Source organism: Macrotis lagotis, chromosome 1 (genome assembly GCF_037893015.1).
Source record: "Macrotis lagotis isolate mMagLag1 chromosome 1, bilby.v1.9.chrom.fasta, whole genome shotgun sequence".
NCBI lineage: Eukaryota > Metazoa > Chordata > Mammalia > Peramelemorphia > Peramelidae > Macrotis > Macrotis lagotis.
Window position 1 is genome coordinate 330,935,609 of NC_133658.1, and position 16,256 is coordinate 330,951,864.

The 16,256-nt window shown below is 38.5% G+C and overlaps 1 protein-coding gene across 4 annotated transcripts in view; it reads left to right on the forward strand.

Annotated features, from left to right (window-relative positions):
- TTLL11 (tubulin tyrosine ligase like 11) overlaps positions 1-15,929 on the forward strand; it is a 301,263-nt gene extending 285,334 nt beyond the window's left edge. For 2 of the 4 annotated variants that reach the window (XM_074211653.1, XM_074211654.1), the window contains one exon: positions 142-15,929. In XM_074211653.1, coding sequence (XP_074067754.1) covers positions 142-431 — 290 coding nt within the window. In that variant the 3' untranslated portion in view covers positions 432-15,929. The remainder of the gene's footprint in view (positions 1-141) is intronic. The other 2 variants (XR_012473656.1, XM_074211655.1) reach the window with 2 other exon arrangements.
- Positions 15,930-16,256: the final 327 nt, after the last annotated feature.

Here is a 16,256-nt window from a genome sequence, read left to right on the forward strand (position 1 = left end):
GCACTAGGTAATTATAGACTAATATTATTATCATTATTAATGTCAATAATAATTTCTTCCTGAGCTTAGGATGTTGAGCTCCCAGCCTGGAAGGAAGTTCTATTTTCTCTCCACCTAATTTCAGTTCTTTTTGTCCCCCAGGTATGTGTTTGCAAGCCTTTGTGGAAGCATTCTTTGTCCTGGCCCAGAGAAGGTTCAAGCATTCATCACTACAAGAGCAAGTTGCCTCCTTGGTTGACCTGTGCGAATACCACCTCACCCTGCTAGATGAGAAACGCCTTCTCTACAGCAAAGGCGCCTCCTCTGTCAGGCCTCCTGTCAGCATTTCTTCCCAAGAAAGACTCCCTCTCACCCAGCCACCAAATGGGTCTTTGTTTCCCCGAAATAACACTGCCAATAAATTTGCCCACTACAGACATCCTCATTCTTGAGGGGATGGCACTTTGGTATGGAAGAAGAAACTCATAGAGAATGTCAGGGATGACGAGGGCTCCCCACCCCATGAGCATGTGGCTGCTGGTGAAATGTGGAATGCCAAGTTTTTCTATTGCTAAATTTTCTCACCTATTTATTTCCCATTTCCCCAAGTTCCACACTTCCAAAAGTGAATGCCCTCCGTACAACTGCCTGTGACCCCAGCCCTTCTTTTTCAGTTCATCAGTGAATGCACTGTGTATCTTCTGTGACAGAGGCCATCCTTCTTACTTTATGGAATACCACATATGAAGACAGTGGGAATGAATTTGTACTGTCAAGACCACTGACTCCTGGGGATGATAGCCTTGGAGGACACAGCCCAAGGAAAAGAAATCTCAGGGTTTCTGTGGCCTCTTCAAGAACCAAGAGCCATTTTGTGTCACCCTCCAGTGATTGGGTAGAAAATGATTTGGGAGAATCAAGTAGGAGTTTGCAAATCTGCAGTCCCTAATATATGTGCATGTGTCTCAATGAGTTAGCCTAGTGTTTTGGATTAGTTAGTCCCATTTCTACAAAGCGAGTCAATTTTCTATTTTTACATTTCAGAACCATAGATTTGGGGTGGTGCTGCTTAATGGGTATACTCTGGGAAGTTTGGTTTTTGTACCTTAGACCAAAAAACACTCCCACGTCTGCCATGGAGCTTTATAGGTGGTATGTATGATGAAGAGCTATTAAAGGAACAATTCACTTTATCTACAAGATGAGAGAGAGAGGAGGGGTCACCTTCTGCTTATTCCTCAGGAAACCTTTGATTCTTGTTTTTAAAAAGAAGCTAATTTTTCAGGATGAAATCTTAGAATTGAAAGGGATCTTGGAATAGAAAATGCTAGAACATAGAGCATAGTATATTAGAGATGAGAAGAATCTTAAAATACTGAATGAAAGAAAAAAAGTGTTCAAGCTAAAAGGAGAGCAACTGATAGCATGGAATGTGAAAACAAAATGTGAGAGCTAGAAGGAATCTTAGAACATCAAATTCTAGACTACAAATGATTAGTGCTAAGAGACACCTTCGAAGTTATAATGGTCTAATCCCCTGATTTTACAGATGGGAAAACTAAGACTCAGAGCTCAGGAATGGCAGAACCACACTAGAACTCAGGTCTCAGCACTCTCAGATAAGAGCAAGGGCATTCTCTAATAGCACATGGCCCCTCCATCTACAGGTAGCTATAGCCTTTGTATTCAGGGAAGCCTGGGCAACAGATCTAAGCAGCTCAGCATCTGATACCTCTTTGTACATTAAAAAGTTTGGCCAGGAGACCCTTATATTGTGCAGGGATAAGAAACAGAGTTTATGAATTTCATAGTAGAAGACTTGCTCAAAGCATTGAAGCATTGCTTATTGTTGCTATTTCCTTTGGATCAGAACCAAGTTTGTGCACAGAACTAGAGCTTCTCATCCTTTCTGCAATTTCATTTTCAAAAAGCACAACAATGCCAATACCTAGTAGTTTTTAAGCTCTAAAATATCACTCATTTATTTAACTAGTTTATTAAACACCAAAGATAAATTGAGTCATATAATGTTAAAACTGGAAGGTCCCTTAGAACCCCACATTTAGAATGTTGGTATATAAAGCTTTGGGTGTTCTAGCCAGAGAGGGACCTGGAGATCATCTGATCTCCTGCAGAAGAAATTAGTCAATGACTTACCAAAGGTCACTTGATGGCAGAGCTGGGACCCAAGTCTTCAGTTTTCTACACTATGTGCAAAGTCTGGACCTCAGAGGATATAACAAAGATTGACAAGGCTCTGGCTATTTTGGCAAAGGATTTAGAATCTGATGATCAATCAATGAGAAGTTTGTAAGCAAATGCTATGACACTATGCTAGCAAGGGAGTTAAGAAATAATGATGGAGAAGCTTAAGAAATCACAATTTGAGGGCATCTGTATAATTTCATGAAGAACGTGGCACATGAGTTAGTCCTTGGAAGATGGAAAGGGTTTCAATAGGCAAATGAGGCAGGAGGGCAGCATTCTAGACGTGCTGCTCATTTTGATTACAAATGGGCAGAACTCAGAATGAGGTATAGTCAGACATCCAACTTTGACTAAAACAAAAAATGGGGGAGAAATTGTAGATTAGCTAGAAAAATTGGAGGGATATTATGGTGTGTTGCAGTTTTATCTCCCCATATGTCAGCAGAGTTTGGAGGGAAGAAGCTTCATGTTGCAGAATTGTGAATGATATTGTAAATATCAGTTTTCACAGCCAGGAAAATTCTTTTAGGCCATTGCAGCTTATCACCAGACAATTTGCTTTGTATATCACATTCTATTTTGTTCTTCCAAAATGCTGCTCATTTTGCAGGTGTGACTGTGAGGAAGCCTGGCTCTCTTCTGAAGGACACCATGTCTTCATATGGTGATTATGAAGGAAATGATGAACCTACCTTATAAAGCTAACCTTATTCCAGGGCCTGACAATGATGGCTTAGGACCCCTTTATCTTTTTCAGCCCTAACATCAAGGATTTAGAGCCTGTTCTGTTGTCAGACTGTAATAGGGGCCTCACCCTGTCTTTTCTGTTCCTCACATTAAGCACCTCTGGAGCTGTCTTGTGATGAAAAATCAGTCTCTTAACAGGCTCACTTCTCCTTTCATAAAGGGAAAATTGTAATGGAGGCCAAAGGTGCTCCAGAGGCAGGCAGACTCTGGAAAGGCTGCTTTGCCAGCCTGCTGTTAGGTGGTACCTCTCCGTTAGAGAGAGGTGTTTGAGAAACATAGGGCAAGAAGGCAGAGAAACTCAATGGGCTCTTGGAAGTGTAGGTTTTAGAGTTGGAAAGGGACTTAGATATCAATTATTTGAACACCTTCATTTTATAGATGACAAAATGAAATGAGTCCTGGAAGGAAAAGATGTTTTGTCCAAGGTATCACAGAAAATATGCATTAGAACCAGGATTTATTGCTGGGTTATCCAGTTGTAGCTTGAATTCATTCCCCCAATGATGAGAAACTCATTACCTCCCAAAACGACCTGATTACACTGTTGAATTCCTCTTTTATCTTCTTATATTGTGAGTTTTTACTGCAATAGTAGTGCAGTGTAACAAGGATTCCTCTGATGGGTGGAGTTTCATGTTTGGTTGTTAATTGGTTAGGGAATGAGGGTGGTATTTAGGAGGTGGTGTTTTCCCAGCCCCCTCAACTCATATCATGTGGGGAACTTTCAATCTCCAAAAAAAGGATGGGTTTGAGTAGGAACCAGGGTTTTAACTTTTCTGAAGTTTTAGAGGTCTAGATTCCAACTAGATGTCATCCTTCCTCTCCTAATATCAGTCCTCAATGCCCTCCCAGTGACTCATGAAATAGGAAAATCAACACTAAGCACATGGTTATTACCTAAGGCTTGTATAGGAAGCAGTTGGTAACCGAGGCTTGTTGAGGGTTCCTTGTTGTTCTGACATTTTCATAAGGGAAGCAGACAGTTTGCATTGTCAGTCTGCTTCCAGACACCTCATTTTTGTGTTGATTTAGGACTGGAAAGGAAAAAGAAGGAGAGTACATGCCCAGGGCTCCCCATCTTTTGTGGGTCCCCTGGCACTAGCTGGCTGAATTGTCGATCTGTATGTTTATCACCAATGATGATATGATAGCCAGTTAAAACTATCATTAATTGATTTAATGGTAATTGACAGCTCTGCTACCCAGGGATATTGGTGGAAAGAAGACAAGTGTAAAGAAATGATATACCTAGCTAAAGTTACAAACTTTGTCCTTCCCCTGCATTTTATGCATCTTATCCAGTATATTTGAAAAAAAATCAAGTTACAGCCCTATTTCTACAGCTTCTAACTATCTCACAGTTGTCGAGCATAGCATGTTATACAGGAACAGTGTGACTTAGTAGAAAGCCAGCCCCAGAATCAAGATAATGGCAGTTGAAGTCCCTCATCACTTATCTTCTTACCACCCTATAAGACTTGGTTGCAGAGGAACTGAGAACTGATCTGAGAACTTAAGAGACCATCAGATGGATAGAGCAATGAACTAAGTCAGGAAGACCTGAGTTCAAACCTAGCCTCAGACATTTACCTGTTATGAAACCCTGACAAGTCACTTAATATCTATTTCAGTTTCCTCATCTATAAAATGAAGATAATAGCACCTGCCTCTCAGGGTTATGGAGAGGATGAGATGAAATATTTGTAAATACTTTGCAATCCTTAAAACACTATATAAATGCTAACTATATTATCAACATTGCTAAAGGGAGGTTCAGTTTCATGAGTTACTAATACCAGTGAAATCACAGGTCTGTTTGAAACCTCTCAAACCCTTTCCTTCCCCCAAACAACCCATGCCATATACATATGTGCTAGAATTACTATTATTGCAAAATCCTTCAGTCATCCTAACATTTTTAATGAATTTTTCCATTTCCCAGTTGCCTAATACGAGTTAGAACTATTTAATTCTTCTTTAAATTTTACAAAGCTGATTTCCTGAATATCTCAATGCCTCACCACAGTTATTTCCACCAGATAATTATAGCCTACACTATGGAAAAATATGTCTCCTCCATTTCAACTTTGCTGATTTCATCAAGTAAGCTTGTGTTCTCAAACTGTTAAATGCACAAAATAAAATCCTTAAAATTAACAAAGAAAACCAATTATATTAAAACGTAATTATCAAAAACAAATTTAAACTATTGAATGGACTCCCTGAAATCTATACATAAATTCTAAGGGAATTCCAGAAACCCTGACCCTTATTTTACATATGTAACAACTGAAGCCTTGAAAGATGGCAGGACCATTCAAGGCCATACATCCAGCAAATATCAGAGACTATTTTCAAACCACGATACTATGACACCAAGTCTAGGGCTCTTTCCAGTACCTATACTCATGAACTCCAAACTCATGTCTATCAATGACAGGAGAAGCTCCAGGATGTATAAGGATCTTGGCAGAACAGTTCATGATAACACACATTTCTGTAGATGTCAGAGTGTGATTCCTCATAACACTGAGAGGTTGGTAGGTAAATGTCAATATTATATTCATTTTAAAACTGAAGAAACAGTTCAGAATCAGCAGGGGATTTGCTTGCCACATAGCAAGGAAGTGGTAAAACTAGATTACTAGATTTAAGGCTGGTTTTTTTATTCAAATCCCAGAACTCATTCCAACATGCCACATTTCCATCTAGTTATGAATCAAGAGGCAGTATGTTAGAATATTGACCTTGAAGCCAAGAAGACTTGGCTCTAAATCCTGCCTCAGACACAATATCGATTGTGTGACCCTGGGCAAGTCACTTAAAATCTCAGGGCCTCACAAAACTCTTTAAGATGCTAAGTTGCAAAGAAGGTGTCAACCAATAATTACCAACAGAATCACTTATTCTGTTTTGCAATGCTCTAAATGATGTCTCCTTAGTCACTGACTTTTTCTTGTTCTACATTTGTTGAATGTGGACAGCACATTAGATCATTTTCATTTATGTTGTAGATAGTCTTCATTTTTTTTCTAGCCCAGCCTATGTACTTACTGATTTGGGATTTGGTAGGTACACCATTATACTTGGAAATCAGAAGTCAGGGCTCTAGTCTTAAGTGTGTTTGAAGTTTGAAGTGATCGTGTTGCTTTCTGTTTCCAAATCTGTAAAATGGAAATGACACTCATACTACATATCTCCTCGGACGTGAGGATAGTATTTTATAAATTATAAAGCCCTATGTAAGTGTAAAAGCCTGATTTCATATGGCTTTTCAATTGGGCAACTAGATGTTGCAGTGGATAGAATGTGGGACCTGGAGTCAGAAGTCTTAACTTACTGAGTTTAAATCTGGCCTCAAGATACTTATTAGCTGTATGACCCTGGGTAAGTCATTTAACCCTATTTACCTCAATTCTTAATCTGCAAAATGAGCCAGAGAAGGAAAGGGCAAAATACTTTGTTATCTTTCAAGAAAACCCCAAATGATCACAAGTCATACATACCTGATATGAGTAAACAAATTTTAATATAGAATTCCATGTGTTGTACACACATCCCTAAGTTATTTTAACCATTTTTATATTTTTGACATTCTATGATGTTTTCCATTTTGAGCTAATAGGTTTTCTTCACTAGATTTTTTTTATTTTCCAGACTGTAGAAATTCCACATGAACTATCAGTAATAAAAAAAAAAAGGTTCCCCTCCCTCTCTAGTTTAAGTTGCAGAATGCTCTTGAGATCAATCTTGAAATGGAATTCTTTCATAGAATAGTGGAAAGACTGGAAGTCAGAAAACCTCCCTGCAAGGCCTTGCTCTGCCAATAACTAGGAATAGAACTCTGGAGTCTGTGCTGGGTTTGCCCTTAATCACTCTAAACTTCAAGTTGCTCAACTATAAAAAAGAGGGTTGGACTAGATCTCTAAAAATCCCCTTTAGTACTAATGTTAAATGTTCTAAGTCTCCTCATGTTCTCATGATCTATGATATGGTTTCAAACATTGTATGTCCTTATGTCCCTTCAAAAGCCATAATTCCAAGCAACTTTTTGAGACCATTATAAATGGCAGAATAGCTACTGGTGGCAACCCATTTTATTGACAGTATCTTCTGGATCTGCCATGCACAAAAATACTGTATATACTGAACGGTTAACAGGCTTATTTAGGTTTATCTCTCCACACCTCTTCCCCTTCTTAGTCTTAACCTCTGATTTTCTAAAACTCATTGCCATACAAAGAGAAAACCCCCAGCCTTGGATTTTGACATCTGTCAAAACAGGAGGCTGAAAAGATCATTCCCTTCCCTCCCCCCATTGTAAAGTATTTGAAGACATTCATAAGTTGAAAAATGGTGACTTCTCCTTCTTTGACATCTGGCATTTGTCTCATGATTGGCAGAGTGTTGCTTCAAAATAGCTACTAGTTTCTTTCACCAATGATTGATGTCCTCTACATACACAGTCTTATATAAGAATTGGACTTGAAATATTATGAATTTGAGCGTCATTTCTTAGATCCTTGTGGTAGTGGAATCCTCTCCATAAGTATCCATTTTTTTCCATAAGATTAAAAAAACTTCTCTAGGTGAGATAAATTAACTGCAATGTGTAATAACCTGAAGTCTGGCCTTTTCTTATATTTCTGCCAATCTCATGGTCGGTTTGATGGATGTAATAGAGATTTCTCATATGTTGTATGAATTTCTTACTCACAAAGTCGGTCCAATTTTCTTCCTGTTCCAGAAGACAAAGGATCTTTGTCGAATAGTCAACATATCCAATTACCTCCATTCCTGGTAGCCTGAAGTCCATATTTTTCTATAACTAGAAAATTGGACTGCATAATACTTTCTTTAAAAAAAAAAGCATACAGAGAATGGTCTTTTCTCTGGCTTTCTAAAGCTCCTAGGCATACAAAGATTTTTAAGACTAAATAGCAAAATTACTGATTTTTTCCCTCCTAATTTTTGAATATTTGTTTTGGAAACTATTTTTAAAAGTCAGAGTAAAATGAATTATTTCCCAGGGCAGGACACACATCAAAAGTCCATAAGGGATAAAAAGAGATGTAGTAGATAGACTATTGAAGTGAAGATCACGTTTAAGCCCTGCCTTTAACACTAAGTGACCTTAGACAAGTCAATTAGGATGACTACATTTTATAGTTTGTGCTTCTATAGTTATAGACATTAGAGACCAACTAGTCCCACTCTCTTCTTTAAAGAGCAAACAGGTTCTAGATTTTAAATAACTTGCCCAAATTTGAACCTATGTTCTCTACCTCAAAATCCAGTAGTTGTTGCATTACCGACCATACTCTTTTCTCTTGGCAGATCACCTTCCTGGGCATCAGTTTCCACCTATTGAATGAGATGTTCTTCAAGTCCCTAGAAGTTCTGAAATTCTAAGATTATGATGACTCCTTAATATCATGTTACAATTTAGACCAGTTTAGGATGGCTCTTTTCACATCTGAAGGGAAATGTTTGTGAAATTATTGAACTTCCCTGATGGTCATCCACCTTCTGCTTAAATGCTAACAGTTAACAGGGAGCTCTCTATCCTATATAACTCCCCATTCCACTATTTTCATTAGAAAACTCTTCCTTATGTTGAACTGAAATTTATTTCTTAGGAAGAAGATAAAATGCCTCCCCTAGATATATCTGAGAGGTTCATTGGATCTGCCCCCTCCAGATTTTTCTGAGCTATGCACATTATGCCCACACATAATACATTTCTTTCTCCATTCCTCATTCTTTCTGATCAACAATTTTGCGTTTCAGTTCATGATATAACATTTCCAGGAATGGGGTCATGGCAGGACTCTGAGCCCAATCAGAACTGGGATGACCAGAAAGATACCTACACTGATCCAGCTGTGTCTTCATTTCTTTCCCTTCCAGTTTCTACAGATGATGACTGAAACTGGGAAGAAAAACAAACACTTTAATCCTAAGTAGAGAAGCATACTTAGAAGGAATATAATTATATAACCACAAATCTTTGTTGGCAATAATTAGTATATAGATGAGGAAGCTGAGATACAAATAAGTTAAACTTGCCCTTGGTCATATTGCTAGAGAGGTAATAGAAAATTATGGAATTTTAGCTATCCTTTAAGGACCAGGTAAACTGTTACTTTCTTCATGAAATCATCCTTGATTCCATTAGGCCCTCCTTTATTAGTTCTCTTAGCAATACTCTTATTCTACTTGGACACTTAAAATGTTTTAATTTATATAATTTATTTCTTCATGTCTTATTCCTACCCCTTCCCCTTCTCCCACTAGATTGCAAGCACCTTAAATGTGGAAACCTTTTCTTATTCATTATAAATCAATTGATCAACAAACATTCAATATTTATCATGTACCAGGCATGGTAGTTGATGCTAGAGCTGGATGGACAAAAGTGAAATAATCTCTGTCCTCAAGAAACTTAGACTCTATACAGGGGAACATGCAAAATGGTTACAAAACAGATTGAAGATAAATCAAAAGGAGAAAGCACTAGCAGCTAGAGGCTTCCATTGAAAGTCTTCATCTAATAGAAGGTGGGTCTGCAGTTAAACCTTGAAAGAAGGTAGTGATTTGCAACTTGGCAGAAAAAATATGGTCTAGTGAAGAGTTGAGCTTGGAACTGGAAACTTGGGTCTATATTTTTCCTTTAATATGAATCAACCAAGTGACCTTGAATAAGAAGCATCACCTAAGTCTTTAGTTCCTTACCAGTAAAATAGAGATCATAATCCTTATTTTACATACCTCACAGAATTGTGGGCACTTGGTAAACTTTGAAGAGATATCAAAATGTGATTTGTAATTTTTTTAAAGTAGGATCCTGTGTATTTCTCAATATAAGTAATCTGGGCAAAGGAATTATACTAATGGAGATGGTGCCTTCTTTGTAACTTAGTCATAGATAGTGGCCTGGAGCACTGAAAGAGGGTAACTTGCTAAAAGTCACACAGATGATAAATTAATGAATGAATGACCAAGCTAAAAATTCCTAGTTCATAGCCGCAGTATAAGAAATATATCTATCTGGTAGATGCTGGAGCACCATGTTGTTGGTTTGGGGTTTTTTTTTTTTAACACGAAAACATTTGGATCAACCCTAATAAAAATAAATTTCTACATTTTTCTTCCTAACACTACTATGAGGAATATAATGCCATTATTATTGCTCCATTTTTACAGATGAAGAAACTGAGATTCAGAAAGAGTGTGTGTGACATGTAAACAGCTAGTAAGTATTGGAGACAAAATTCAAACTCTGGACTTCTGACTCCCAAATCCAGTTCTCACTTGCTCTTCAAATTACAGAGGGAAAGAATTTTTTTCAAACTTGGCTCCTTTCCACTTCTCTGCTAGTCAAACGCTCTCTTTGGTATAGTCTGCCTGATTTGATCATTTTCAATTTTTAGCATTTGTGAGAACCACAGCCAAGATTCCCTGGGAACCTTGAGCTCAAAGTAGAGTTTAGACACATGGGAAGAGGAGGGGGGGGCACCTGAAATGAATATAATTTCCTCATCTCTCTAGACTTGCTGCTACAAAACTCTACAAAGTCATTCACTGCTGTTTATTCTTGAATATCTTCCTCTCATCTATTTAAGCTTTAAGGTCTGCAGGGTAGGGGACAACAGTCTGGCTACAGTCTGGTTTCTTGGCTCCCAACTCCACTTTCCCCAGGGCAAATCATTGAGCCCCCAACCACAGCACATAGACCACTTGTATTTGAAGTGCTTTTTGTTAGGAATTGGGAGCATCTGTGTTTTATGATACTTCAACTTTGATATTTAGCATTGAACTTTAAAAAAAATTCATGTACTTATTATTTAACATGTGTTACAGTTAACTGAGTTGATGTCTTACCCTCTTCCTCCATTCCTTCATAGAATATTATAATCTTGTGAGAAGAGATTGTGTCTTCTCCAGAAGGGGATTTCAGAAAAGAGACATTTAACAAATGTTAGTTTTGTTTTTGATTTTGGTTTGTTTGGGGGGAAATCTATGGACACTATCCTTACCAATATGTATCACAACCCTTCCTTGATTTCTTATCCTATGTAGTTCTTATCCTTGGCTTTCTGTAAATCCTCCAGAGACAATTAATCCAGTTCAGTCAGATTTTTCTCTAGTTCTTATCATATGTGTAATTGTGCTGGATCACATTCTAGAAGAGAGTAGACTAAGCATTCTGTGAATGAATGAATGAATGAATGAATGAATGAATGAAATGAATGAACTATAAAAGATGATTAGGCTATCCCCATTTTACAATTCAGGAAACCAGGGTTCAGGAGAGATTTTCTTAAAGTCACAAAGATAGCAGGTGAAAGAGCCATCAGGACTAAAGCTCAGGTTATAGCTTTATCCTCACTAAGGATTGAAAGAAACCTTAAAGGTCATATAGTACAAGCCCCTGATTTTCCAAATGAGACAACTGCAGCCCAGGTAGATGGAAGTGACTGCATTAGACAGCATCTAGTTCCCCTCCCTTATTTTGTAGAGAAAGAAACTGAGGACTAAAGAGGGGAGATGACTTGGGCAGGGGTCAGCATCTAGTTCCCTTCCCTTATTTTGCAGAGAAAGAACTAGACCCAGAGGGGGAGGGGGAAGACTTGGGCAGGGTTGGGGCAGAAGCTAGCTTCCTAATTTGACTCCCAGGTCAGCAAACCTCCACCCACCCACCATGGGCATTCTCAGTAAGTACCTATTGGTCAATTAATACCCCATATCCTGTTCACAGCAGTCACTTAATGTTTGATAGCATCCATTAGAACCATAATAATTTATAGCTAAATACATTAGAAGAAAGCTTCTCCTTAGATGGCAAGGACTAGGTTTTTTTAAACCCAGTGGTTGCCATTAGAGACCACTGCGGGACAGCATCAATTCCCACCCAGATTTCTCTGAAATGGAAGGAAGCAAAGTTATAGAGAGATTCCCATTATCTGCAAGGTCTAATTGCTTACATCTACCCAGTGGTAGTAGTGATCCTGCTGCCTGGGTGATATGTCTTTTTCCTCTTAAAAGCTTTTCAAAACTCTTTATTAAATTTTCATAACACGTCAAAGTCAAAGGCTCTATTACTTGACCTTAGTTGTCTTGGTAACTTTAGAAAATTCAGTAATAAGATGAAGAGCTTTGCTAAAAGTAGGTTCATCCTGGAAACCATTGTAAATTATTGATTGCTTTTACCACGAATTCTATTAGACATCAGAAACATCACTGTCTCCAATTCATTTTGGCCTAGATGATTTGAAGAGGTTTCTCATCTGCTGAGGCCCAGTAGAAAGAGCACTGAACTTGGAGTCAGGGAATCTGGGTTCGAGTCCTATTTCTGTCATTCAACTTTCATGTGACTTTGGACTAACCCTTTGGTGCCTCTGAAGCACAGTTTCATCATCCATTTCCTGCCTCCCTCCATTCACACAAGCTTTCCCCCATGCCTGGAAACATTCCTTTCTTTATTTCTCTCTCTCAGAGTCCTTATCTTTCCTCAAGGCTCAACTCAGGTGCCCCCTTGACAAAGTCATACTTTATCTTTTATTCCCTCCTCCTCCCTTCACCCCCAATTCCATTTGCTAGGACTCGTTCCCTCCTCCCTTATCCTTGTAATATACTTATGTACATATTGTAAATCCTTGTAGGATGTAAGCCCCTCAAGGGCAGGAACTGTTTTATGTTTTTTAGTTTGTTGGTTTTTTATCCCTGTCACCTAGCACAATGCCTGGCTTAATAAATGCTTATCGAACTGAATTAATATGACATTAATAATACTAGGAAGTCCTTACATCATAGCGGTATTGTCAGAAATAAATGATATACAATATGTGTAAAATATGAAAATGTTGTTTTATCTGTAAAATGAGATAAATTGGATGACCCTAGCAACATATATGTGTGTGTGTGTGTATATATATATACATATATATATATATATATATATATATATATATATGTATATATGTCCAGGTATGTAGTGAAGCACATCCAAGCCTAAGTCAGATATATGGGCTCAACCCTTCAAAATATGTGTGTATATACAGACATATATATATATATATATATATATATATATATGCACATATACATTTGTATATATGTATGTATGTATGTATGTATGTATAGCTAACATTTTCTACTCTGTGGTCTAACGTTTTCTGTTCTAGGGTCTTTTTAAATTATAACATTCTGCATTCTAAGTTCCCCTACACTTTAGGATTCCAAGATTTCATTTTATTTCCTATTCATGGATAAAGTTCTTCTGAGAAGGCAAGCATTTTTCTCATTGAAGCTCTGGTCCTATACATTGAGCAGGATTTGGAAAAATCCACAAGCAATTGGCCTTTGGTGCTAATATATGGGCCATGTTAAACAGCAAGTTTCCTGTCATTGGAGCTATTCAAGCAGAAGTTTATTGCACACCAGTTCATGCTAAGCAATTTGATAATCCCAACAAAGAAGGGGTGCCTAGGGGCAGAAACACTGATTGTATTACCAGTGGCTACCTTTCCTGAAAGGATTATCTCAGAGGGAACTTCCAAGGTAGGGGGGCCCAAGAAAATGGGTCTCAGACAGGGAAATCTGCTCTTGGTTTCAGGTTTAAGCACTTCTCAAACCACAGACCACTTGGTTAGAAGTAAAAACAGATGTCCTCAGGTTAAAAACAATAACAACAAACAATGGTGTCTGTTTTCCCTCAAAGTTCACCAAGTGGAAATTAGGGTAAAATTTCCTTATATCCACTCCTTCCTTAAACAAAGAGTACCTGATGGTGCAGACTGAAATCTTGGGGAAGTTCCTTGATTCTTTGGAAGCTTTAGACTTGACATGTCTATAAAAATGGTGCCTGTCATTGGGAGGAAATGGGAGGCTCAATCTGTGGTGAGACCACAGTTTTTTCGGTGATGTTTAATAGGCATGGCTCATCAAAATCCTTTATTTGATCCCTGAAATGCCCCCATCTGTAACTTGTCATGTCTGATATGAGAAAAAAAGAGGGAGAGAGAATGAGAGCTGTGGGGAAAATTCTTAGCCTTTTCTTCCTTTAGATTTTTTTATTACTTTTTTTTTGGTTAAAAACATCAAGTTGGGTCTAGGTAATAACTGATCAGAATGGAAGATCATAGGTTTTAGAGGTGGAAGGGACCTTGGCAATCAATCACTACAACTACAACCCCAAAGTAGATAAATGACTGGCCCATGGTTGCATGGGGAGTAGGTAGCATCAGTTTAGAGCAGTTTTCCCCTTGTTCTTTGTATGTTCATGCTTACTTTGTAGACCTGGATGATAGCCTTAATGTAATGTTTCTCCAGGATTCATGGAGGGGATTCATCTATGAGGATACTAGACTCTCTGGATTCTCCTCCAGCCCTGAGACTTAGAAGTTAGTTTTTTAAACCATGTCAGGAGCTACCTTGTCTATTTAGGCTTTGTCTACATGGAGAAGTGTATTTCTCTTTCCCCTAGTTCTTTGTGGTTGCCAACAGGTAATGATGGAATGACCAGAAAAACACTGACTCCTTAAAGTGAGAACCCATTCCATCTCTTTCATCAAAACAGAAACTGAGCATAATAACCCTTCAATCATAGTGGTTAGGGATGTCAACCACTAACATATCTGCATTAAAGAGGTATTGATAGAGACATTAATGCATTACTAGCAAAGATCCTGTTTGACTAACCATCCTAAAAGTGGACTGGGGCGGAGGAAATCTGGCTTTCTCTTCTCCATCAGACTTCTCCCATGCCCAGCTAATAAGCGGGTAAGATGTTTCTAACTTTAAACCATTCATCGAAAGTCAGACTGTACTTATTTCTCAGTTGGTAGTAAGCATTGAAACTGATCTGACTGACAATGTTATCTTCCACTGTCCTGTAAATAATAATGCTTCCCTGTCCTGCTGGGAAGCCATTTAAGAAGATTGCTCTGTAATATTTGCTAGGGGAAAAAAATGTATGCTGTTTGTTGATATTGGTTGGCATAGATGAATCACCATGTGGTTGAGTCTCAAGTGTGACAGATAGATAGATGGTCCTTTCCAATTAGGGGAGATACAATCTCAGTTCTGTTGGGTCCCAGGAGAGGACCCTGTTAGAAGTTTGAGAATTTATAAAACTATAGCACTAAATTTACCACCACTGCCACTAGCTACTCCCTCATCCCCAAGACAAGTGTAGAAGCAACCAGCAGGTCCACCTAACTCTCTCCCCAAGGTTAACTGATGCAGTGATATACACCCATGCCAATATCATCAGTTAAATGAAAGATCTGGGAAAGAGGAAAAGAGCCAGATAAGATGGGGCTTTCTTGGTCCTTGGTTAATTATGGGTACAGTAGACTGGACAGTTCCACATTTCCTCATTTCCTCTAACAGAATTCCTAGGTAGAAATCTAAAGTTTTGTCTTCTTCTTAACCTCAGGGCTTCATGGCCATCTTTAAGCCGAGGATGATATTGCTCATGGCCACTTAGAAAGTCTTTTTTTGTGGGATAGATTAAGTCCTACCAACTGCTTTTACCTGGCCAAGGAGTCTTAAACATACTCACAGTTTTTGTTGGCACAAACAAAGCTAATCCCAATAGCAATAATGATGGGGTCAACCTTGTAGACAAACTGAAAAGACTTCCAAATTAAATTTGATCTCTTTTCAACTTGGCTTCCTTTGAGTCCTCTCCCTGAAACCCCGTCTTCCCTAGCACTTGACCAACTGCTCTCAACAAGACTGGAGCTTCTGCCAAGAAAATTGTTTGGGGGATGCTGGACCCTGGTGCATTAGGTCTTAGTCTGCTCTTTTAGCTGCTAGATCACTCTTTACAAAGGGAAAAAAAAATCACCCCACTTGTTATCCACACTATTTTTTTCATTCAGCTCAGCTTTCCCAGCTGAAAGTTAAATTCTGCCAAGGTCAGCTAGCAGAAGGTGAAATGGAAATAAGGGGGTCTGGGTAGGAGGCCTTGAATAGCAATATGTCCATGAATGTATCCTTGAAAAATCATTCAGCTTAATAAAATCCTTTTGGAAATTATTGCTGGGCTCAGCTTCCTTTATTTTGCCACTGCCAGAAAGCACTCCAGTGAACAAGGGAAGACCCCCTGAGACAGGTGAAGTCTTGGCTGCTGAAAAATGCTTTGTAGTTTGGCAAAGAATTGGCAGAGGAATTGAGTATGGTGACTCTTCTTGCCCTCTCCCTTTCTCTCCCTTTGTAGGTTTCCTAGCTAAGGAGCAGAACACCAATAGCCTTCGGCTCTCCGGCATAACTCAAGATCTCTTCCCCTCAACCCCCAGCCATCAACATTTCAG